We start from the raw sequence: 25598 nt of genomic DNA on the forward strand, positions 1-25598 counted from the left end.
CTTCATTTTTCTCTGTTTTGATAATATCCTTTCACTCTGAGTTTTCATGAACATTTACATGATCAGTGACTTAAATATAGGAAAATACATGATTTACACTGAAAAATACAAAATACAGAGGATAATATTAGAATAAATGGTGATAAATCACTTAAGAAAGATTAAATAGAGAGAAAAATTAATTTGGGAATTGGCATAAAAGTAGAACTGGGTCTTTAAGGATTAAAATGTCTGTGTAGTAGTCTGTGATGCTGTGATACCTTGCTGACATAACTAACCTAAAAACTAACTTTGACTGCTGTGTTTAGTCTGTGACTCCAGCCCAGTGCCATGGGAGGCAGTGTGAGACCCCCTCACTCCCTGGAGATGCCTGAAAGGGGTCTGAAGAGTCCATCTGGAGGTTCGCTCCACTCAGTCATACCTTGCAGTGTGTGGTACTGACAGGGATTCCGATATTGGAAGCAAACACGACTGTGAGTGCAGAAGCCAGTTCAATAGTGAATCCACTGTGGAGGAGGGAAGGGAGAGCAAAGAGACAGCCTTCATTGAAATGCCACAGATGAGCCGCTTCGGCCACAGTCCAACCACATTGGATACATACAGTGAATACACATCGTCTAAAGAAGAGGAAAATTCACAACCTCATTCACACCACATTTCTATTAAAATTCATTGCCTATCTGTGTGCAGGAACATTCATTTTTAAAACTCCAGACTTCATTAACAATGCTCTCCTGATACCTGCCCTGTATGAAAATGGAGAGTCTCACTGAAGACGGGTCATTTTTTGTTGCTAAGGGTGACAATAGAAGTGGTCACAGTGAACACTGAAGTCGATAATTCTATGTTCTCTTTAAAAGGGCGACTATGTAAGACTTTTACCTTAATTAAACAGCTTTGAAGTAATAGTGATGGTAAAATGTCTTGTTAGGGGTTGAATGGAGGCTCTCCCCCCTTCCACTAGGGTCTCTAGGCTCGAATACGTCACTTGCCAGTTCTCTGACACCATCCACCACCCAGTGGACTAGATCTGGTTGCTCACGAGAAACGTCACGGTTTACGGCTCTGCGACATAAACACGCCCCCAGCCAGGCCCCGCCCCCTAGATATAAACACAAGCCAACCCCGCCTTCATTTCACAGGCGTTTACCATGGCAGAGAAAAGAAAGAGGTGGGCATGGTCAGAGGACGGAGGAAAAAGAAAAGAGTGAGTGACCAAACCAAGAACAAGACAAGAGTCCACCTTGGTCCAACTTTAGCAGAATGGAGAGAAATGAGAGAAAAAGAGCATCTAAACGGATGCAGACTTGATGTTGTTGCTGTTGTACTTGTACGTATGGCTCACATAAATTCTCTATACTCGATGTATTTCAGTGGATTTGCACTCTTGATGACTGATATTGGTTGTAATGGTGTTTACTCGTTTATGAACAATGCCTGGATGCTTGCTAGCTAGCCTAGCGGAGATGTTAGCATACTCACTAGTAATCATGGATGTTTGTGTCATGTAGGTGTTTGTTTTGTTTACTAGAACGCCCTTTGTCTGCCTCAGGAGTGTGTTTAATTACTAGACAGAATTTTGTTAGTTGAACCTAGTTTTTGTCAGATGAATGTAGGTCATTATATGACTCATGTCTAGAAGGAGTGGTTTCTCATCGCTGGCTTCATTGAAGACAAATGCACATGATGGGGGGGGGGGGTTAGGTGTGGGTTTTACCACAGTGAATATGGAAGCTCCTTAGACAAAAATGATATAAATACAGTGAAAAACCACCAAAACGGTCAAATTCAACAGATACCTTTGATAGAGGTAGTAATCAGATCAAAAGACAAACTGCTGCTCAAGTAACATCCAAACATTTTCTTTTTAAACACTGCTAAGAGAATTTGGTTTATTTATGCAGTGATATTCAAGATTGTGTAAGATAATTCAGTTTAATTCTATCAGATGTTTTGAGCATCTTTTCATCAGATCTGAGATTAGAATATTTTTTTAACTATTTTTTTCACAGATGTTTATTCATTTATTTTTGCCACTGCTGATGCTACTAAATGTGACCTTTCCTTTCCAGTTCTGTTCCGGTATCAGTACTTCCACTTCAGATCTACTCAGGTTTTCGTCTGCTGTGCCACTGACTTTATCCCTGACTTCTTTTGCATCTTTTCATTTCCTGTATGCGTACATGGGCCTGCAGTCTCTTACCCTTCTATGGCACTTCCAGTTTATGAAGAAAATATGATTCATTATCATAAGAACGCAGGTGTGAATAATTCTATAGTTTTTAAGAACAGATGTGATGTTAGGGTGGTTGTTTTCCAGCTGGATGCAACATGGGTGTGATTTACACACAGTAACAGTGATAGTGGCTAATAAATACACATGATGAAACCATTTGGGTTGATTTTTGCAGCTCTGTTAACGTTCAAGAAGGTTTTTTGACATTACTCCTAATACATCGGCTGCATTTCACCAACCCAATGTGTATTCTCTCTAAATCATAATGCAACATCTTATAGACCATGTGCTCTTATGCTGGAGCATTTTAGCCTCACACCTGCTGTTAAACACATGTCATATACATTCTTAACTGATTATGAACATGATTCTCATGCAGAATTGGATTTTTATTAGCTTTGTAAAGAAGATACCTGTGAATACCTGCTAAGCTGTTCACAAGACTAATGAAAATGAATATTCCAAAGACATGTCTTTATGGAGCCACGCATCTGATGTGCTCTAACCTGCTGTGTGTCTTGATAGAATATGGAACAACAGTTGGAGATGTTTGTTTCATTTTGCGTCTGTTTTTTTCCCACTGGTAATGAAGTTGTTTGCGATAGGATGTCTGCACATATACAAAAACTTGTTAACATCTGATTATGTTTAATAGTGGCATGTTTCTCCCCCTTTGCAGAAATGTGATATTTTCTTTCAGCTGCAGAAGGCTTTTAAAACCCAAATTATAGACATGCACCACATCTTCACTGAAAAAAGATCTAATTTGAAATGCCCAAAAGCAACATACTGAATATATTGCTGTATTCATAATTATGGAATATTAGTGTTGATGTTAACTTATTGTTAGAGGAACATCTTGCCGACTGAAACAGTGCCTACTCCAAAAAGAATATTGTAAAAAGCATACGGATTTCTCTCAGATTTTGTGACTTCTGGCATTTCTTTGTTCTTTCATTGCACCTGGATATTTTTGCCTGGATGTGCACACACTCGGTCTTTCTGGCTTTTGAGGTCATATTTGAAGTCAAACCCCACTAGCTCCACCTCTGATATCTGGAACATTTGTGTGATGGCCTTATTATGTAAGTATGCCACACAGCATCAGCTCAACACAACAACAACAAAAAAAGTCATGCAGTGTTTGTGTTTCTTATGTCCCACTGTGAAAGCTGGATGAGACCAGTCAGATCTGGAGCAATTTGTCTGTGCACTGGACGACCGAAGCAGAACGATTCATTAGTGCTCAAACATGTTAAACCACCAACACTGAAGACACACAACTACACTGACACACATGTGCACACTGTTCCCTGCTCTGTCCCCCCAAAACAACTTCTTTGTCACATTGATGCATGGAAACAGACAGTAGAGGAAGGAGAGCCTTTAGAATAGTCAAGCAGAGCAAATTTGTTTTGGACTCCAGGCAAAAGCTGGTGATGGAAAGAAGGAGATTAAGAAAGAAAGAGGGCATACAAAGAGAGACAAGGGCCAAAAGAGAAGAAGAAATTAAGAAAAAGGAGAAAAGATTGAGTATGAGAACTGAGGCACAGTGGGACTTAAAGAGAAAGATTTAGAGGTGAGATGCTTTTAAAAACCATGACAGAAAGATGCATGGAGAGGGAGGAAAATGTGAAGGAATGAAGAGACGAGAGGGCGACGGAGAACAAGAGGGTTAACCGCAGAAACAGAGATTTACCGGAGAGGGGAAGGAACAAGTATGAAAGAAGGAGGACAGACAGGGAGGAGGAGGAGGGGGAGTAAGAGGAGTCAGGCTGGCGTCCCTCCCTGTGGTTGGAGAAGAAGAAGAGGCCAGAGTTCCCACTGTGGCTTTGCCCCTCCCTCACCCCTTCTGCTTTACTTCTCATCCAGAATACCCACAGTTACCAAACAACTTCCTGTAATGTTGTGTGATGTTCCTGCCAGGCAACAGCGTGCACGCACACACACACACACACACACACTCACGCATGCACACACACACACGTACACACACACACACACACACACGTACACACACACACACACACACACACGTACACACACACACACACACACACACACACACAGAAAACTCACTGGAACAATTAGACCTTAATATGCATCCATGCACAACACATTCACACAGACATTCACACATTCACATACACACAGACATTCACATATACACACATACACAGAGACATTCACACATACACATAACAACCTGCAGGCATAGAGGATCGTTTCCTTGAGCAGACTTCATACACACAAACATCCCTGGGGTATATTTGGTATATGCACAGACACACAAACGCACTGTGTGGTCAATGCGTAGGAAGACAAGAGGACAACGCGAGAAAGAAAAGATCAATCTCCAGGACAGAGGAGCAGAAAGTAGTTAACGGTGTGTAATGTTCGCTGCTTAAGTTGCAGGAGCCCTACAGCTTTCAGTGTTTCAGTCCAACAGGATATTTATTTATTCATAATTATTATATAATATGTCAAAGGGCAAAAGAGAAACAGAATGCATCATTCCTTAAGCAAAGAGTCATTACAGTACATGTCTCTGTTTGTTATGAAGCAGCAAAGAAACACTTCTTGCCAAGTTTAAATTCATATAGGTCTGCATATTTAGCTTACTCATGCACCTTATCCATCCTGCATTAAAATAAAATTAAATGAAATAAGAGAAGAACATTTTACAGACAGTTGTGGAACAATTACTTGAAGTTTCTATGCAAGTAAAAGTACTGACTAATGTGAAAATACTCCACTACAAGTACAAGGGAGAGTCAGAAAGTTCTCAGACAAATGTAATTAAGTTTATTTATCAAAATAAAAAAAAAAAAATCTACATGAACTCATTAGAGCCTAAACACTTTTGTAATCTATGTTTCCATCAGTAGATTCCTTCTTTGTAGAATTACTGGGGCTGTCATCGACAGTCTTTGTCATTTGTCTGAGAACTTTTTGACTCCCTCATAGATGTCCTGTATTAAAACCATAAAACACCTGTATACAGAGTGGATCCTTTAGCACATGCAGTAATGACAAACCTGACCACTGAGCCAAAGTGTAACAGTGTAAAATTTGTAAAATATTAAAAAATGTTAAACTTTTATATAGCTGCTCTAATATTTTACATGCTTTTGTAGTTTAAATATGAACTTCATGTGTTAAAATGGATTTTAGATCCACCAGTCTGGGATAAATCCAAGTAACTTGTGAAACTGTAAATGTCATATCAGTTTATATTTTTATGCGACTGTATTCAAAAGGGGGACTTTGAAATCTGTCAAGAACTGTGTGAGGCGTTAAGGTACAGTGTAAATACAAACAGTATTTCAGGTGTAAGTGAAAGTTTTTAAGTATTACCAGTAAAATGTCCTTAAAGAGTGTGGAACGTCTAAACAGTCGTTGCTGAACTTAGAGAAATCACTCCTCAGGTTCTGCTGTTCACTTGTTCTATCATATCTACAATACTGTGCAGAGGTTGGGCCAATAACTACATGACTACAATACATCAGTTAATAATCTTGCAAAAGAAAGCAATACGAGTCACTCATGGGGCAGGTTACAGAGATCATACAAACCCATTTTTCTTAAAGTCAAAATTGTTAAAATTTAAAGATCTCAGAATTTCAGACAGCTCAGATATTATTCAAAGCAAAAAAACAAATTACTACCAGGAAATATTCAAAAACTATTCATAGAAGGGGAAGGGGGTTATGAATCAAGAGGACACCATAATTTCAAAACTATAAAGTGAGAATGACAAGAAGAAGTTTTTGTGTCTCAATTTGTGGAGTAAAAGTATGCATCAGATTGAAGGTGGAGCTAAAAGAATGTGCAAACATCAGCCAATTAAAAAGATTTAAAGAGATGGTCTATACATGGTATAAAACTGAAGAGGGTGTTTGAGTATGTACACAGGGGTACTGTACTGATCCAAGGGACTTGCTTTTTCATATATTATAGGATAGGAAGCTAAACAATAGACTGTCGTATGTAGAAGGGATAGGAATAAATAAGTTAAACTTCCTCCCACTCCTTTTCAACTATGCAAATGAAGTCATAGTTTGTGTTCATGTATATTTATGTTTTTTGTTTGTTTTGTTTTATTATAATCTGTTTCATTTATAAGCTCTAAGTAGGATTATTTTGTTTTGTTGCATATTCAAAATAAACTTAACTAAACTTAAAATAAACTTAAATACATGAACATGTATTAATTACTACCTGCATTGTATCTGTTTCCACGTCTGCATCACTTTTTCATTAAATGGCCACATGAAATAATTGGTGGCTGGTCCCAGTTATTTCTAAATGGCAAGTAATTGCCTTGAATCAGCCAATACATTAATACTGCCATCACTAAAATCAACATATTTGTAGACAGATGGTTTTCACTAGACAGGAATGTTTTGAAAATCTGTAACTAAAACTGTCAGACACAGCAGAGCCTCTGAGACGGTGTGGAGTAGAAGAACAGAAATAACATCAAGTGCTTCAGAAATGTACTCCAGTAAAAGTACTTGGTTACATCCCACCACTGAGTGCATTTGTTTGTGCATTAATAGCTCTGTTTAGGGAGGGGTTAATCAGAGTGTACGATGCTCTTTATCTGTCACTGGTTTAACGTCTACCTGGAATTAGAGAACCGCAAGAAACAGATATAAATAAGACTTTCATACATGGGAACGCTTCAGCCTGGGCTCATGCCAGGTAACCGCCAACATTACAAGGCTTCAGTTTTATTATTGTTTGTGTGTGAATGCCAGGTAAATGTCATTACTAACTGGATTAGACCTGACAGGCCTTTGTGTGCATCCTGTTCAGGTCGACTTACCCAGGAGCTGCTGCACTGGGGGAACTCGCATCAAGACCACATCAGCATCGCACGTCAACAACCCAGCCATGTAGGAACATTCGCCTCTGCTATAAATACTCTTTATGATGGACATACACACACACACGCACACGCACACACACACACACACATACATACACATACACACACACACACACACCCCTGTGGTGGCTGGCTCACCTGGAGGGGGTGATGGGAGTCAGGTCCTTCCCCATGGTCTGGATAACACGGCGGCCCCACACCCACAGGCCAGCGCAGATGCCCAGGCCACCATAAAACAGCAGCCAGATGGGAGTGGCAGCATCCTGCATCACACCGCCCTGGTCGTAGATCATCCACAGCGCCACCAGTGGCCCAATGGCATTACTGCAAAGACGCAGAAATTACAACTAGGCCTTGTTTACATTCAGAGGCTCTGTTGGACGCTGCTTCAAAGATAAAACTATGTCATAAAGAAATCAGATATTATAAAACAGACATTCTTGTACAGGGGTGTCAAACATTCGGCCCACAGGTCAAAACCAGCCCTCCAAAGGGTCCGATCCAGCCTGACCGGCATTTACACTAACGATATTAACAATCAAGGATCTTAAAATCATTCTAGCTCAGATTCCACATGCAAATCAAATCTAACTTAAGTGAGTCAGACCAGTAAAATACTATCATAATAACCTATAAATACTGACAACTACAAATATTTGTCTTTGTTTTAGTGTAACATTACATGAAAATATTTACATTTACAAACTATCCTTTCACACAAATGTGAATAACCTGAACAACCATGTACAATCTGAAATGTCTTAAGAGAAATCAGTGTACATGTACCAATATTCTGCCTGTTATTAAATGTTTTGTGTATTTACTGTGGTTTGAAAGTTATAATGTACGCGTGTAAATGATAAATTGAGGCAGAATATTGGTAAAATTGTACTTACTTTTCTTAAAACATGTCAAGTCATCTATTCGTGTTTTTTTAAAGGACATTTTGTAGTTGTATACATTTTCATAACGTAATTTTACTTTTTATCTCACCGGCCGTTTGGCCATGAGCTGCTGTGGAGGCATTGTGTCCAACATTGTCTTCATCAGCAATTTCTTCAAACATCTTCTCTTACAAAACCACTGGTTGGATTCATTTCAAACTTTGTATGCATCTTCCTTTGGACAATTTCTACAAAGTTTGTTCACAGTTTTGAGAAATTTTGATTTGTGAAGAATTTTTGAAATATTAAAATGGTACCTTTCCTTCTAATGGTCCATATTATGGTTCATAACATGCAAATGGTTACAGATATCAATATAGCTTCTACTGATCACTGATACAAGTCATATATGGACTTTGACTGAATTAGGTTGATCTCCTGCATCAGGACCACAGGATAGAACATAATGCTGAGATACAGGAACACTGGAACTATTTTTTGCACTAAAATAACGAGCGAAAACTTGAAGGTGTCATTATTTATAGGTTATTGTCTTATTTTTTTTTAAGTAGCTGCTGACACAGTACTATGGCACGAAATATCGGTTTGTCTATTACTACAGAGCCATTCAGGACCCTCGTTATATCGTGACTAGACTGGTAACTTGTTACATCCCGAAAAGTACCAAGGCAATATTGCAAATAGGTCAGACTTAGAGCCAGTGGACATTTAGCTCACTTGGTAACATATGGACTGCGACGTGGAAGACTCGGTTTCAAGTCCTGGTTGAAGTAGCGTTTATTTTTTTCTTTTGGAAAGATTTTCAAACGGGGGGCGGGGGCAGTAGGTAGGTAAGTCATAAGCCAATGATATAAATCTGCCACTGGGACAACATTCAGAGTGCAGAATTCAGGCCACAGCACTGAATACACTGAACTGACACAGAACTGAGAAGTCACACAGCACACTGCCTCATTTAACATGTAGCTCCGCCCACCTTCTCCAGCCTCCAGCGCAAAGAACACCATGAAACAACATATTGAGTATTTACAACAATAATTCCTATTCTATACTATATACTATCACTAATTTGTCGTTTCCTCCATCAATTGCCACAGTACTGTGGTAGTAAAATGCACAAAAGAATGCACTGAAGTATATGCCATATTTTACCACAGTACTGTGGCAACAAGAGGATAATGAGTTCAAGAAACAGTATCCCTGATTGGCACTAGTACAAATGCTAACATTTGATTGGTCTGTGGCAATAGACAAACCGATATTTTGTGCCACAGTATTGTGGCAGTAGCCATTGCCTATTATTTTATTGGTCTGATCCACTTGAGACCACAATGGTCTGTCTGCGGCCCCTGAACTAGAATGAGCTGGACCCCCCTGTCCTAGTACAAACCAGACTTCAACACAAACTTTACATGAAACTTGAAATATTACACATTTTTCCTTTCCTCAGAATAGGAGTCCTATGGTTACTGTTTGCATGTGCATTAAAAGGTCACACCTGACATCATTGCCTCCGTGGGCAAAAGAGCCAAAGCAGGCAGTGAGGATCTGCAGAAAGTGGAAGAGCAGGAACACCTCAGGCTTATCCTTCTCCTCAGTATCCTCCTCAGCCAGGTCATCCAGAGGCATTGGCGCTGACCCTCCTTCTTCTTCTACCCCCTCCAGCTCTGTAGCCAGCTTCATTTCCACCCCGCCTTCCTCTGCCTCGATCTCCGCCTCTGCCACGGCGTTACAGTACGATGAGTAGCTATCGTAACGTACCCGCTTCTTAGAGTAGGACACGCTGTTGCTCCTGCCACCTCCTTCTCCTACCAGCTTCTCGCTGTCCTCACGTGACTCTGTGCGCATAAGAGGCTGGACGGGCATGCCGCATATCGCTGCTGTGTAGCAGGTGTAGCTGTTGTTGCGGCGCAGGACACGGTAGTTGTTGTCGGGCGGGCCGGTGTTGGAGGCTGTGCGCTCGCTGTCATCCATACGGCCCAGGTGGATTTTGTGAAGCAGGTCTTTATACAGGCCTGAGTCTTTGTGCACTGTGTGGTACACCTGGCCATCGCTGCGCATATGGCCATCGAAGCTGAAGCTGCCGTTGGATACGGGGGACTTCAGGCAGCCGTTGGTCATTGAATGGGTTCGACCTGTACGGGAGAAGATACAGAAGTAGGAAACAGCTCCTGAAGACTATCCTGTAGTTGCACATTTACCGAAATGATGGAATTAGTGACAGTTAAGAAGCTGTATTAAAAAAAGGAAGGTGCCCTAAAGAGGAGCTCTAAAAATAGATGTATGAATTAGTTATTTTGAGCCTGAGGGTCAAACAGGAAAATTGCTTTAAAGCTACACTAACTTTTAGTGATCAGGGAAGATTTCTTCTTTGGAAAAGTAGTAATTCATTGAAAATCCTAAAGGAATATTTCAGCATTATTAAAAACTGTTTGACTGTCTGGCAGACATCTATAAAGAATATTTCTCAGTACATATTACCCAAACAGTGGCAGAACTTCATCAGAAGTCTGTGGCATAAACACATTAACTATTGATGTTCTGGCCTTGGCTGCATAATAAAGATAATGTTACATTGCAATATTCCCCTTTTGCATTGAACTGTTGCCAAGTGTAATGTAATATACATTTTATATGTGGCAGAAGGAAGTAGAGATCAACAGAAAGTGATTAAAAAATGCTGTTTGTATTTTAGAAGTGGACTCTGGGCACATTTTTACTTGTGTGAAGCACAAACCTGACGAGACGCATAAGGCAAATAAAATCTACTACACAAAAAACAAAACTCTACTGAGGTGAGACACACGTATACTGGTACTGAAAAGATTTTGGAAGACGCAGAAAAAGAGCAGTTTTCCAGTCTCATTAGATTTCCATAAGATTGTTAAATGAATGTTGCAAAAAACTGAAATTTGTGGATTATTTTCTCAGAGAATTGAGATTAGCAGGAACCTAAAGTAAATTGGTATTTTTCTGAAAGCTCCATGTTTACCATAGACGCGTCCATTGGGCAGGACGGTGCCTCCATTAGCCAGGTTGGTGAGCTCTCCACTGGAGTCGCGGGTGCCCCGTTCGCTGCTGCCCCCAGTCAGTGGCAGCACGGCCTCGTCAGTGCCTTTAGCCCCCGGCAGCTCCTTGAACACCGGGCTCTCCTCCTCCTCCTCAGGGATCTTGTCCAGGCTCTCATCAGAGATCCTGGACAGAGCCTGTTCTTTCTTTAAACGACCTGGAGGAAAAACAATGATGGAACTAATATTCAAAACCTTAACAAAGAAACTGTTGGTCATTTTGCAGAGAAAGTAACAGAAGAACTCAGAACAGGAACTACTTTGTAGGGGACTAGAGTTTCACAGCTTTACTTAAAAAAACAATAGCAAAAAAAAAAAAAAACACTGTCCAGTGCAAAGGATATTCTATAAAAAAAAAAAAGAAGAATGTGAAAAACTGTTGCATATGCTGTTTCCACTCAACACATTTATTTAATGTTAAACAGCTAAAACTTTGAGTTTCCTGGGTCTCAGGAGGTGAAGGAGCAACATTTCATATGTGACATATACACCTGAAGATAATAGTTTGATAAAAACTTTGCTCTTCACAGTGCCGTTCACTGGCTCCCAGTTCGTTTCTGAATTGATTTTAAAATTCTTTTATGCATACTTAAATGCCTCAGTGGCCTTGGGCTGCAAAATCTGTCCGACAGATCAGTCACTGTTAGTCGTCCCTAAGACAAACAGGAAGCTGAAGGTGACAGGGCTTTTTCAGTCGCTGGCCCCAAACTGTGGAATGAACGACCTTTTAACATCAGGCAGGATGACCCCATGTCCGTTTTTAAATACTCTCTTAAAACATAGTTTTTCTCTTTGGCTTTTAACTTAGTGTGAGAGGTTGGCTTTTATTGCTGTAACGTATAATTACATGTATTGTTTTTAATCTTTTATGTGTTTTATTTGTTCTGTGTACAGAACTGTGGCCAACTGTGTTGTTTTTAAAGTGCTTTTTAAATAAAGTTGACTTGAATTGACTTCTTAGTACTGATCAAACTACAATGAAGAAAAGTAAGGAGTTGTGTCCAAAAAAGAGAAAACTATGCAGAGACATTCCACAAACAGTACAAACAAAAGTACAGCCATCAGCTGATCCAAAGCAAACTAATCCGACAGCCTGGGTGACCTCTGACCTCTCGAACCAGCCCTCAGTGCAAACACATAAACAGTTGCCGCTTGCTTCATTTTGACGGATGCAGTAACATCCCGATTAGAGGCGATAATATCACCTATAATCCTCAGAGGCATTCAGAGGGCGTGACATATTAAACAACGGGTCATTTTAGTCCTTGTGTTAAAGGAAAGTTACAGAAAGTCACTGCGTAGATAATGGTTTTCATTTTGCCTTCTAGAAAAGCAGTTTCATATTAACACTAATATGAAAAAAAGTTAAATCAATGAGTTTGTGTCTTTTTCATGACCTTTTCAATATACTGAGGTTTTTATTTATGCTACATCACATTTAATAGGTTTTACATATCCTATATTCTCTCATTTATTTCACCGACTGCACATTCTGCTCCTTTATTGTCCATTTAACGAGCCGTGTGTTGTATGCATTGTGTTCTTCGCTGTAGGCGGATGTTCCTATTAGGGAAACACTCTTAACCTTGATCTAAAAGCTTTTTACACTGCGGGCTATGATCTTAACCTCTGAGACCAAGCAGCTGTCCACCTTAAAAACTCATCTGAGCAAAGCAACTCGAGCACAACGTTGAGTTCATTCAGTTCCTTCGGTGGCTTTGGCAACGGCAGACGAGAAAACACATCCGCTGGCAGCCGTTGTTTGGTGTCAGTGCACAGTGAGTGAGAGCAGAGGCTCAGGGCCCGTTGATAGACCCGGGTCAGATGGCGTGAGAAAGAAAGGACACACACACTCACATACACACACATGGCGATACCTACTTGCTATTTTCCTCCTCATCCAGGGACACACAAAAATCCAGACCAGTGCTGCACACACCAGTGACCCAGCTAAAGTGATGAGGAAGATGGCCCATACTGGTAGCATCTCTAATCCAAGCACTGAAATTAATAAACACACACGTTAGATGGAAGAAAATCATTTTGCACACGGTTTTGAAATAATCTACTGATACTGTTGTGACTCCTTCATAAGGAATTTTGGTGAGCAAACTGCACCACGTTAGGACTGAGATGCTAATTTGATCATACGTTGGTGTCAGACTAAATAAATGAAGACAATGTGTGTGTTGGGAATAACTGACGTGGGGCTCCAGTGTACATGATGGAGAATGTGTTGATCCCAATGGTGGAGGCGTAGAAGAGGGGCAGCGCTCGAAGGCCGTTGGGGACAGAGTCGTCCTATGGACACAAGACACACACAGGGGACATTTTAGTTCCAATACATTTAGAGTCAACAGAGACAGATATATATACATATATATATATATATATATATATATATATATATATATATATATATATATATATATATATATAAAACAGTAACAACAGTATAAAAATATCTATAGATCTAAACAACATCAAACCAGTCCAATGACATCTATAAACAATCTGTCAGGTCAGTCTTCAACACATTTGGATCCAACTTACTAATTTATACCAGCTGAACATGGAACTAACATACAACTGTGTGTTGATCCTGGCGTCATGTGCGTCACAAAAAGCATCCGTGTGAAACACAACAGTGGAACCAATGTTTAACAGCAGAGAAATTAAGGAAAAAAAAGCTTTGATTCAGGAAAATTGTAATCAAATAAATTTTTTACAATCAATTCAAGTCGATTAATTGATTAATCCTTTCAGCTCTATTAGATTCCAAATGGAATGTGCAGATTTCACTTGGGTTTCAGGTGTGGAGTGGGTTTTTGCGTATTATAATATACACCATCATTTTACCCAGTTATTAATGTTTTCAGAAAATATCTGCATTCCTAACTAATCAAAATGAACTGAATTATCACAAGTAGGATTTAAAAATGATTTCGCTACAGCACCATTTCATCTCATCAACGGCTAAAAATAAATTAAAGCTTCAAGCAGAAAAACAGTAATGACTGAGTTCATCAGGCCAGGCTGCAGTTGTGAGGCCATAGTGTAAACACGGACATGTCTTCAGGCCTGGCCTTGTTTCACATTTACTTACAGTAAATAGACATTCCTGTTTCAGTGGATGGATAAAAATATGCCAAAATTACATGTTCAAATCAAAATGTTGGACTTCCTGTTGGGTTATGGACAATGCAGTTCAGTATATCTATGTCAGACCTCGTAGACATTTGTGAACATTTCAGGAGAGACACTATAGAGCAGCTGCAGAGTCGCCAATTGAACGTTGTTCAATAGTCAGGATTTTGATCACATTTAATGAAAAATGGCTCAAAAAGGGGGTTGATATTGTTCAAATAAAATTGACTAGACTATGGTCACTAATGTAAAAAGTCTAAAATGCTCTCAGTCAGTGACTGACGCAGGTGCAGCCACTGCCACCTGTGGCGCTGCCATATTGAAGTTAGTAAAGTACCTTTACTAATTTATTTATTTGTTTTAGAGCAGTTTTTAATATTCTATCATATATATGGGTTGTTTTTAGTTGGTGTTTTTTTTTTTTTTTTTTTTTAAATTCTGTGTTTTATTTTGTGCTGTGCATTTTGCAATTTCATTCTGTAACAGCATCTGTGATGTTTTTAACAAATGACAATGAATAAATCTGAATCTGAATCTGACTGTTAAAATGCTTTTGGATGCATTCTCAAATTGCATTAATGTTCATGTTGCATTTCATTGGTCTATATGTTTAAGGATGAGCTCATTTCAACTACTTCCTGAAACGCATCATATTATATAAGATCATCACATGTTTGTAGTGTTTCTGTCCTGTAAATACCACATATCTTCAAAGTTTTTAAAAATGTTCCTGAGCTCAGAAACACAGGCCTGTTTTCATATTTTATATTTCATATAGTGCTGATTTTTAAGTTAAAGGAACACTTCATCCTTCAGTTTATTACAAATATTCAAAACCGACTTTAGACAAAGCTGCATAAATGGAAATAAATGGAAAGTACAAGTACCTTAAATTTGTATTTACTTATTTCCAATTATGCAATAATAACACCGTACATTACACTGACCTAAAAAACAAAATGGCATTTTCAAAATGAGGTCCAGTTCAGGTGAAAGTGATAAACAAACCTAGATATTGAAGTTTCATTCTTACACAACACGAGGTTTACAATGATGAGAAGTTCAATGTGACTGACCTGCATAAGTCTACCCACTAAACATCATATTTGCAAAGGTAGAAATGCTTCTAGAATTAAATGCGATAAAGCCAATCCTGTCACAGCCTGCAGAGTGAGATAAGTCATGCTGAATGTGACCCAGCGTTACAGTAACTCCAGTCCAAATGACAAATCATCCAGTGAGTCACTCATACATAATCCTGCAGTCGTGACCTTAGGATGATCCACAACACTGTTTCCTCTTCCTGCTCTGCCACAGACTGCCTGTTACATAACAGCAGATATATGAGTGTTGCCAAATCAAATGAATTTTTATCTGTGCTGCAGTTCTTTGGGAAAGTCTGTGCACACATGGATGTCTGCATCTAAATCCTGTATTAAAACATATGAAGTGAAGATTTAATCGAGCTCTAGCAGTGTCAGGAGTGTGCAATGGAAATGTTACCTGCATCAGCCATAAAACTGTGAAAATGATATCGTAGTATATCCACTGTTAATACTTCCATTTGTAGTAGTAGTATTAACAGTTATGGGTATTTGTACTAGTTACTGGTAGTTATACTAACACCAGCTGTTTTAGTTTCTAACAGTTCTAGTTTAGTTTGCTGTGCATCCATGTGTCTCCCCCTATTTCCCCCCTTCTCCTCCCTCCCCCAATCTCTCTCTCTCTCTCTCTTCCTTTATCCCTCACTCTTTAACCCTTTAACCCAGTGGTTCCCAACCTTTTGAGGCTCATGACCCCATTTTAACATCACAAATTTTTTGGCGATCCCAGACATTGAAAACTTCAACATTTTTTTGCTAAAATTAATTTGTTTTTGATCATGTAATAGTTTGCTATACTATGTTGCAAATAAATGTTAATTTTAGACGACATTTAGTCTATATAATGTATATTATTATGGACGGAGGCAGAAAAGCCAGGTGTAGATTACTGCACAAAGTGAGAATTTTATTTTCCTTGGTCAGGATATGTACAGTCAGTCCATCTTGGATTTACAAGGCTGACAATTAATACTGAACAAACAACAACTCAAACTATGAATTATGAAAGAGCTGCAGGATCTGAAACCGACCACAATGAACATTTGACAGATAAACAGTACCGCAGTGCTTCAGTTTCAGCTTCAGAGTTTATCGTGTCTTTTAAGTATTATGATTGTCTCTCTCAACTCACCATATATTTTTTCTTAGTAATTTTTAAAAAAATTTTGATCAATTACTAGAAATTTCAGGTGACCCACGTGGGGTCCCAAACCCAAGGATGAAAAACACTGCTTTAACTGGTCCTGTCAGTGGTCCATTCTCTATAGTCGGGTCTGCTTCATGTTTCTACCTGTTAAAGGTAGTTTTTCCTTCCACTGTCACCAAGTGTTTACTCCTGGAGGATTCTGTTGATGCCTGTACATTGGCTTAAGGGTCTGGTTTAGACCAGCTCTATATCCTCCTGAGACCCAGCAATGCATTTTTGTCCTCTCTAGGGGACAAGAGTTTCACAGCTTTATTTAAAAAAAAATCCTGTCCACTGCAAAGGACATTCCATAAAAAAAATAAAATAAAAATTTTATCTGAAAAACTGTTGCATTATGCTTTTTCCAATCAAGACAATTATTTAATGTAAAAAAAACAAAACATTTACTTTCCTGGGTCTCAGGAGGATATCGTCGGCTTCCTGAACCTGCTAAGTGACATTTTTGGTTGGGAATAAAAACTTGCTATCTTCCCTATTACAGCTTCAAATTTCAGTCTCCTGTGAAAGTTGTTTATACTCCATCATAAGTACCAACATTAAAGGAACAGATTTTATTTTTTTTTTTATCATATTTCAGTTTCCTGTCATAGAAACAGTTTTTTGTTTCTCCTGTAAAATTTGCCAAAAGTCACATAGCAGGTTTTATCAGGAAGCCGATGATATGGTAAGTGTCATGAGATGACTTCTGTTATGGTTTGGCACGATATAAACTAAATTTGATTGACTGATTGATTGATTGAAAAAAAGATCTCTGTGTAAATCACTGTTCAAAATCTAAGCTCCATGTGAAGGGGATCCAAACCCACTCCCCAACAGGTAAGGAAGGTTAGGGTTAAATGTAAAGGGAAGGAGCTTCAGTGCTTCCTTTAGTGTTTCCTTTAGTACTGGATACACTGAGCCATACAAGTCCCAGAATTCACTGTGGTGGTAACATCAGCCAAGCCAACTATCCACAAAAACAAACTACCTGACAGACAGGATGCACTTTTTCTACTTCAGACAACTGTATTATATGTACATGTTTTCAAGTTTTGTATTAGATGTAAAGTTACTGCAAAAGAACTTGTGGTTAGTCTTCATGAGGTATGTCCAGCATCTCTGTAGGAATGTCTCCTTCATTCATACATGTGAAATTAAAACTTGTGTAAGTGTTTTTTTTTTTTTTTTCAAATGTTATAAATGATGATGTTTCATTCAACAATATAAACTTGAGAATAATTTAAGCTAATTATTATCTTGCATAGATTTATAATTTTTGATACATTCCTGATGATTTACACAGATAGATGAGTGGACAGGAGCAGCTGTAGCCTTTATTAGGAAATATTTCTGTCCAACTTTGGTAATGTCACATTTTCACCGAATTACATTTAAGTTCCGCATTAAACGACACTGTAAGAATGTGCAGCAGGTATCCAAGATTAAAGCTGAATCGATTAATCGACTCAAATCGAGGAAAATCATTTGATTACAATTTTCCTGAACCAAAACTTTGTTTCCTTAATTTTCCTGACGCCAGGTTCAACACAAACATCATGGAGCGTAAATATAATAATCACATCAATTGTGGTAAATCACTAAGGTAAGGTTAAATAAAATATTAATTCAGAAGTCATTACAAAACCAGTTCTAGGTCTTTAAGGGTTAAAGACGCAGTGTGTAATATTGGTATATTTGGCAGAAAAAGTCACTTTTTCTTCAGTTTTCTCTGTTTTTGACATAACCCTCAACTTTACTCTGAGCTTTAATGAACATCTACATGATCAGTGAATTACATTTTGGAAAATACATGATTTACACTGAAAAATGCAAGATAAAAAGGATAATATATTATAAATGGTGATAAATCACTTAAGAAAGGTTAAGTAGAGAGAAAAAAATTACTTTGGAACTGCCACAAAACTAAGACTAGGCCTTTGTGAGTTAATACAGAGACATGCATATGTGTGGTCAGTATGACTAACACAGCTTATGTTGGATTAAGACTTTTACACAGTACAGGATACTGTGATCCTTTTTGTTTCTGTGTGAATGTGAGATGAAGTACAAAACCAAAGTGCAGTGAATCAAGCTCACCTTGTTGAGGATGAAGTGTCTGATGAGCAGGAAGAGGAGTCCAGACATAAGCCCAGAAAGCAGAGGGGAGATGAACCAGGATGACACTGGAGGAAAGGGAAAGCAGTTATCAAAGGACAACAGTAACTCACAGCCACCAAATACAGACTCCTCACAGTGACATTTAATGCAACAAGTGGTTGTTATCCGTGTCATTCTGTCACAAATCTGTCTGAAGGCCTGCATGTTCCACCCTCCCTTTGTAGGTGGACGAGGAAACAACAATAGATTAAGAGTTAAATTGAGTCTATTCTTTTACTGCAATGCATGTCCTGTAGCTGCACTGTTTTGTTGGTGCACTGAGGCTCGTTACTGGAGACAAATGGTTATCTGTGCCTCCTCTCCAATAGATGGCTGACTGTGTGAAATGATCTGGGGAGCCCTAGCAGCTCACAATAAAATCTGATCATTACTGTTTATGTGAAGCCTCTGCACTCGCTGGGAACTGGAACCGTCATATTATTTATGTTTTCGGGTGGTGCAAGTAAATACATGTATGAATGTAAATGTTGTGCACACATGATATTAACCGCTGCTTACCGATCTTAACCAGCTGCATCCACTGGACGCCCTTGGTACCGATCGCCACCATGGAGAAGCCGATGGTGGCGCCAACGATGCAGTGAGTCCCCGAAATGGGCAGTTTGAGGAAGGAGGCAATAAGCTGCCAGACCGCTGAGCCTGTCATTAAAAACACAAACACAAATGTCATACATGACTCACAAGTAATTAAGCACCGTTTCCATCAGAAATTGGTGCTGGAAAATGCAAGAGAAAGCCAGAAGAAACTAGAGCTGAAACCATTGATTAATTGACTCAAATCAATTTTAAAAAATTATTCCATTACAATTCTCCTGAATCAAAGCTTCCTTTCCTTAATTTCTCTGCTGTTAAACATTGGTTCCACTGTTGTGTTTCACACAGACGCTTATTGTGACGCACATGATGCCAGGATCAACACACAGCGGTAGGTCAGTTCCATGTTCAGTTGGTATAAGTTAGTAAGTTGGATCCTAAATCAATCAATCAATAAATACCTTTATTGTCATTACATATATGGGCAACAAAATTAAAAGAGGCAACTCATTATGGTGCATAGTGCAAAACAGTTTAAAAGAAAGTGTAAATATATATACAGAATAACAACAAGCATGTCAACCATCCAAAAATGGTAGAGATAAATATATTGCACTTTGACTCTTGCTGGACACTGAAGATATATGTTAAATATATATCCTTATTTGAGGTATCGTCACTATGTGTTCAGTACCCGTATTACACTTGGATAGAATGTGCTGTTAAATCTGGAGGTGTGGGCCTGGATGGATCTGTACCTCATCCCTGAGGGCAACAGTGAGAAAAGGCTGTGTCTGGAATGTGAACTGTTGGAGGTGATGCTTCTGGCCCTGCGCAGACACCTGATGTTATAGATTTTTGACAGAGAGGACAGCTGGACTCCTATGATGCTCTGTGTTGACTTTCTGACTCTTTCCAGAGCCTACTTGTCAGCCTGAGAGCTGCTCTTGTGCCACACTAAGATGTTGTGGGTAAGGATGCTCTCTAAAGAACACCTATAGAAGGACAGCAGCAGTTCCTGGAACAGGTTTATATATATATATATATATATATATATATATATATATATATACACACACACACACACACAAATATATATATATATATATATATATATATATATATATATATATATATATATATATATATATATATATATATATAAAAATTTTTCAGCTGGTTCTGGAATAAAGGACAAGTTGTTTGTCATTTTCAGAATTTTTTTTCCCTCACATTTTTAGTATTTTTTTGGCTATTCTGATAATCATTTAATGAAGTCAAAGAATATTATTATATAAGTATTTACAGCTTTTCTGACAATAATTGTGCTGGTCACATTCCTCCAAGGCTCATTTATTCCAAACACATAAATGAAGCCTTAAAATTTTCATCATCAATATATTATTTACTGGTTATATTTTGCTTTACATTTAAGATTCACCCAGAAAACCTGATGTTTGTCCAACAAATTGTACTGTTAGGTGGATGACAAAACCTAGAAAACCTGCAGCATTAGAGATATTCGAATTCAGTTCAGCTCCTCTGTGCTTTTATTTATTTGCACATAAAAAACAAATGACAGGGGAAAATTCTGCAGATAACCCTTGGAATGATTTTCCCCAGACTGTTCTAGTGGTGTACCTCCACACAGACACATATAATGTATATCTGGTAATAATAACATAGGTGAAGGAAGAGGAGTCCTCATTTGTTTCCTCTGGGAATTTTTCTCTGTGAACATGGATCTGAGGTGCAGTAACTGAGGTTTGCTTTACTATAACACCACCAATATAAACCTGCAATTGAGGTTTTAGTATCACCTTAACCTTTAGCAAGAAACATTATGAGCTTATTATTTAAAAAAGCCACTGATACACAAACAATAATCACATAACTTTGAATTCTTTACATGTCTTACACGTACATGAGAATACCTGCCGGTTTTATTTTTATCAAGACAAGACATCCTACTGCATCCATCTCTCTAACACTTCCTATAAACACAGGAAACATGATATTTTTTGAACAACAGATATTGAATGATCAGATGCCAGTTTGTGCCATCACTTTGGATTGTGTATAAACAATAAAATATTGATCGGTTTGTTTCCTGGCTGACAAAACTGGTTCCCCGACATTGGCTCATTGGTGGCAGCGTGCCACACCTTCATTTTCAGCAGCAGCATGGGAACTCCCACAGCAAAATAAATCTATTGACGTCTTCCCAGGAGTCACTTTGTCGTTTAAATACCATTGTCTTAAAAGGAAGGCCATTGTTCTATGTTCTGCACATTTGACTGAGATAAGCCAATAGAATTACTAATGTTTTAATGTCGAGGAAGTTTGTGAGTTCTCACATGAAAGCTGAAAATGAGATAATTTGATATGAATATAGACCATGAGTAAATCGTAAACAATGGGTCTATTAGTGTCAAAACAGATCTGAGAATCCTCTGATAAACAAAGCCTGATGTTAAGGCTTTTGAGAGCATATAATGGGCATCTGTTTGCCCTTAAATGTCAGATGAGACTTTACTCTGACAATTTACACATTAACTAACAAATAAGGAACTGATGCTTAATGCTTTGATATATTTGCACATGTTGATAAAGTCACATATTCACATTTTAATAACTTATGAATATATAGCTTTTGTCTTTTATAGCTTGTTTATTTTCTGTTAAGAACTTTTCAGCCAATGGCACTGATTAATGACAAATTACAAATAAAACTGATAGAATAAGTGAACTGTCAAACTGAAATTCTGAACTTCAGTTTCAGATACAGAATACTTTATTAATCCCAGAGGAAACTGTTGTGTGTTATAGTTGTTCCATACATATATATATTTTAGAACACCAGTTTGTACAATATGTAATAGACAAATACCAATATGATATGTTAAAGACATACACATGAATAAGCGTGCAAAGTATTGTGTGCAATTATAATTATGTGGTTATAAGGAGGAGGAAACCTTCTGTGTACATAGAGCTACTGGTTATTAAAAAATATAATTTTATTTCCCCTAGCACTCTGTAATGTGAGAGTCAGACATTGGTTTGTCAGCAAAATAAACCCAGACACAGCCACAAAACAGATAAGAATCAGACGTTCAAAATGTTTTTCTGCAGTTGCTGAAAAGCTCAAAGGGCAGAACACTGACTAAAGCCGAGTGCTGCTCAGTGTGTGCTGGTGTATGTTGGGCGGACAGAGGGCAGTGTGGCTGCATCATACGCTGTGATCTACATCCAGCTGCTGATAGAGGCTCCACTAACACACAGCTAATGTAAAGGCTGAGGATACAAGTAAAACAGCTCACCCACCAGAATATCAGCCGTGGCAAAACTTAAGGGAACAACCATTCACTTCTTTAGTGTTACTAGATGATGAACTTTTCATTAGTTTTTAATGAGTTTGGTTTTTTGACCAAAGCAGATAAACAGTTCTATTTCAATTTTGTGCAATTGACTAGATTTAGTTTTGCTTTGGTTTTAGTATTATATATACACACACATACATTTAGTTTTTCAGGTATTATAAGGATATAAGACCCATTCTATTTATTGTCAGAGAAATTCAGCTATCCTTTAGGTTAAAAGAAATAAAAGTAAAAGGAGAGGATGAAAGAATGCATGACACTAAAAATGATTCATTTAGAATAAAACCAAAAGTCAAACTACATTTGGCTGAAACAAAACTGACTTTAAGAGCAAGAAACCATTTTCATTTTTATTTCAGTTAAGGAGAATCATTTTCTATTTGTAGTTTTTGTTTTAGTTAACTAGAGTAACCCTGGCCTCAGCTAATTTCCACAAAAGTATAGTTTATAGTTTACAAGTTCTACTGGTTTTATAGTTGAAGTAACAGTCAGACATGTCTTTTTCACAATTTTATTATTTTTTTCACCTATTCAAATAATTGTTTTATTGAAACGAAGAAAATAATCATTAGATTAATTGATAACAAAAATTATCGATAGCTGCAACTCTATTCCAAACCTTAAAGCAACTGTTGATCATTTTTCAGAGAAAGTAACAGAAGAACTCAGGACAGGAACTACTTGACATAAGGAACAAAATGTCTTGTGTATCATACACACCTGAAGAATATAGTTTATGATAATGTTTTTGATAAAAACTTTGTTCTTAGTACTGATATCAAACTGCAACAGGGAAAAGTACGGAGTTGTGTCCTAAAAACAGAGAACTATAAGAGAGAACAATAGACTCACTGATTACAAAAATAATTGATAGCTACACTTTAGATACTAGAGTCAAAAAACACCTCATCATTTCACACATTTGTGTTAAAGATATTACATTAAGAGCTTCCAACTTAAATTAAAAACAAAAATTTGTGCTGTCGTGTATCATGTAATTTTCTTCTGTTGTAACAAGATATTAGTATTAAGACCCAAACATCCACCATTGAACAAAACCATCAACTAATGTAACTGTTTATGTTTTAGTATACTGATCCACTAATCCTATGAATCCATGTAAATAATTGGTGTAAAATACAGTTTGTCATCTTTTCATGGTCCTCAGATATGACCCATTTGGACGTTCAGAGGCTCCATAGTGAACGTGGAAACACTGTCATCTTCTGCAACACTGATTCACCAGTAAAACCCATGGAATTGGATCAATGACAGTGGATGGACACACTGGGTTTATGTTCAATACTGAATAAAATAAACAAAAACTAATAAAAAAAATTACAGAATAATAAAAACACGAAAAAAGCAAAAAAAAATGTACTGAAATTAAGTAAAAAAGAATAAAATGAGCAAGAAAATGAACAAAAACAGCCAAATTAATCAATAAAATGAACAAAAATGAATAATAAAAAAACTAAATAATAAGTGACATGAAGAAAACAAGCCACAAACTCAACAAAACTAAAAAAAAATTATAAACCCATGAAGTTGGATCAATGACAGTGGATGAACACACTTGGTTTATGTTCAGTTATTTATATCTTTGTTGAAAAAGTCAGTTTTTTGTCAGTTTTCTCTGTTTCTGATATAATAACATCAGCATTAATCTGAGTTTTTATGAACACGATCTGTGAATTACATATAAGAAAGTATTTTCACTGAAAAATAATGCAAAAGACAAAGGATGATATTATAATAAATAGTGATAAATGACTTAAGAAAGGTTAAATAAGGAGAAAAAATCATTTGGGAACTGATATGAAAGTAGCACTGGGTCTGTATGGGTTAATGAAATGGTCTGAACATCGATACTGGCATGAACGATACTCAGCAGAGAGAAGCAAATTAAAAACAACACTTTCATGTTAATGATACCCACACGTCTATGTCATTTTAGTTCCTCTAATACTGATCGTTGCTATTTATATTCAGTTTTTCTTACTTTTCACAGCAAGTTTTTATGTTTGCTGCCTCTAACATCCCCACTCCACACTGAATGTCAAAGGTCACTCACCGACCATGGCGCTGACCTCTCCCGCCATCAGCACCGGCACTGTGTCGTTGTACAGGCTCACGTCGATGATGCCTTTCCGTATGGTCTCGCCCACTTTGGCCCCGAGCAGCATCGAGCCCAGCGTCTCAAAGATGGACGCCAGGATGCAGGCCTGCTTTAACGTGACCACGCCTGAACCCACCGCCGTCCCGAACGAATTAGCCACATCGTTGGCTCCGACTGAAAAGGCCAGCACGAAGGCAATGATGAAGCCGATGACCACCATCCACAGATAAGACTCCAGATCCATCTTGATGAGATTTCACCACAAACCAAACAAAAAAAAAATCCAAGACTAATAAAAAACTAGCTTAAATATTCTACAAAAAGAAGTGCTCTGTGCGTGTTTTGTTTTTTTGCGATGGACTTGGTTACAGCCCGCTCCTTTTCTTCTTCGTCCCCTGGTTGTAAAGAGTTCGAGGGGAGAAGCACAGCTGCTAACTAAGAGTTTGAAGTTCAGTCCAAAGATTGGAGACTAGTGATGGCGAGTGCAGGGAGCATTCCATAGTTTAGTGTGAGACAGTCCGTCCGCACGTTCCTTCACCTGCAACACAAACGACACACAAACAGATTAGTGTTAGAGGGTACCACGACTCCAGTGGAATAGAAGCATCCATCTGACAACACCTCCCCAGGACTTCCTCAGAAAATCTAAGACAAAAAGTAGGGGTGGGACTAAGACAGAGAGGAGGAGAAGAGCTTATGAACAAAACAAAACAAGTGAAGGGTTCAGGGTAGATGATGATGAGGCAGAATCGTCTGTGATTAAATGGGCAGAGCACGGCGCTGCAGCGGGGGACAGCCGAGGATGACTTCAACAGCCACAATATAAAATCACAGTCTGCACTTCA

The 25598-nt window shown here is 38.1% G+C and overlaps 1 protein-coding gene across 7 annotated transcripts in view; it reads right to left on the minus strand.

The window, feature by feature from the left end:
• Positions 1–25598, minus strand: part of slc20a2 (solute carrier family 20 member 2) — a 91195-nt gene that overhangs the window by 10585 nt on the left and 55012 nt on the right. For 6 of the 7 annotated variants that reach the window (XR_003936221.1, XM_030142692.1, XM_030142694.1 and 3 more), the window contains exons 2-10: positions 24709–25291; positions 19216–19356; positions 18637–18722; positions 13308–13404; positions 12985–13104; positions 11028–11261; positions 9534–10170; positions 7269–7454; positions 422–506 (exon numbers count right to left, since the gene is read on the minus strand). Coding sequence is in view for 6 of the 7 variants with exons in the window: in XM_030142692.1 (XP_029998552.1) it covers positions 422–506; positions 7269–7454; positions 9534–10170; positions 11028–11261; positions 12985–13104; positions 13308–13404; positions 18637–18722; positions 19216–19356; positions 24709–24997 (1875 nt within the window). In the remaining variant the exon portion in view is untranslated. The remainder of the gene's footprint in view (positions 1–421; positions 507–7268; positions 7455–9533; positions 10171–11027; positions 11262–12984; positions 13105–13307; positions 13405–18636; positions 18723–19215; positions 19357–24708; positions 25292–25598) is intronic. The other variant, XM_030142697.1, reaches the window with a different exon arrangement.

Source organism: Sphaeramia orbicularis, chromosome 9 (genome assembly GCF_902148855.1).
Source record: "Sphaeramia orbicularis chromosome 9, fSphaOr1.1, whole genome shotgun sequence".
Classification (NCBI taxonomy): domain Eukaryota; kingdom Metazoa; phylum Chordata; class Actinopteri; order Kurtiformes; family Apogonidae; genus Sphaeramia; species Sphaeramia orbicularis.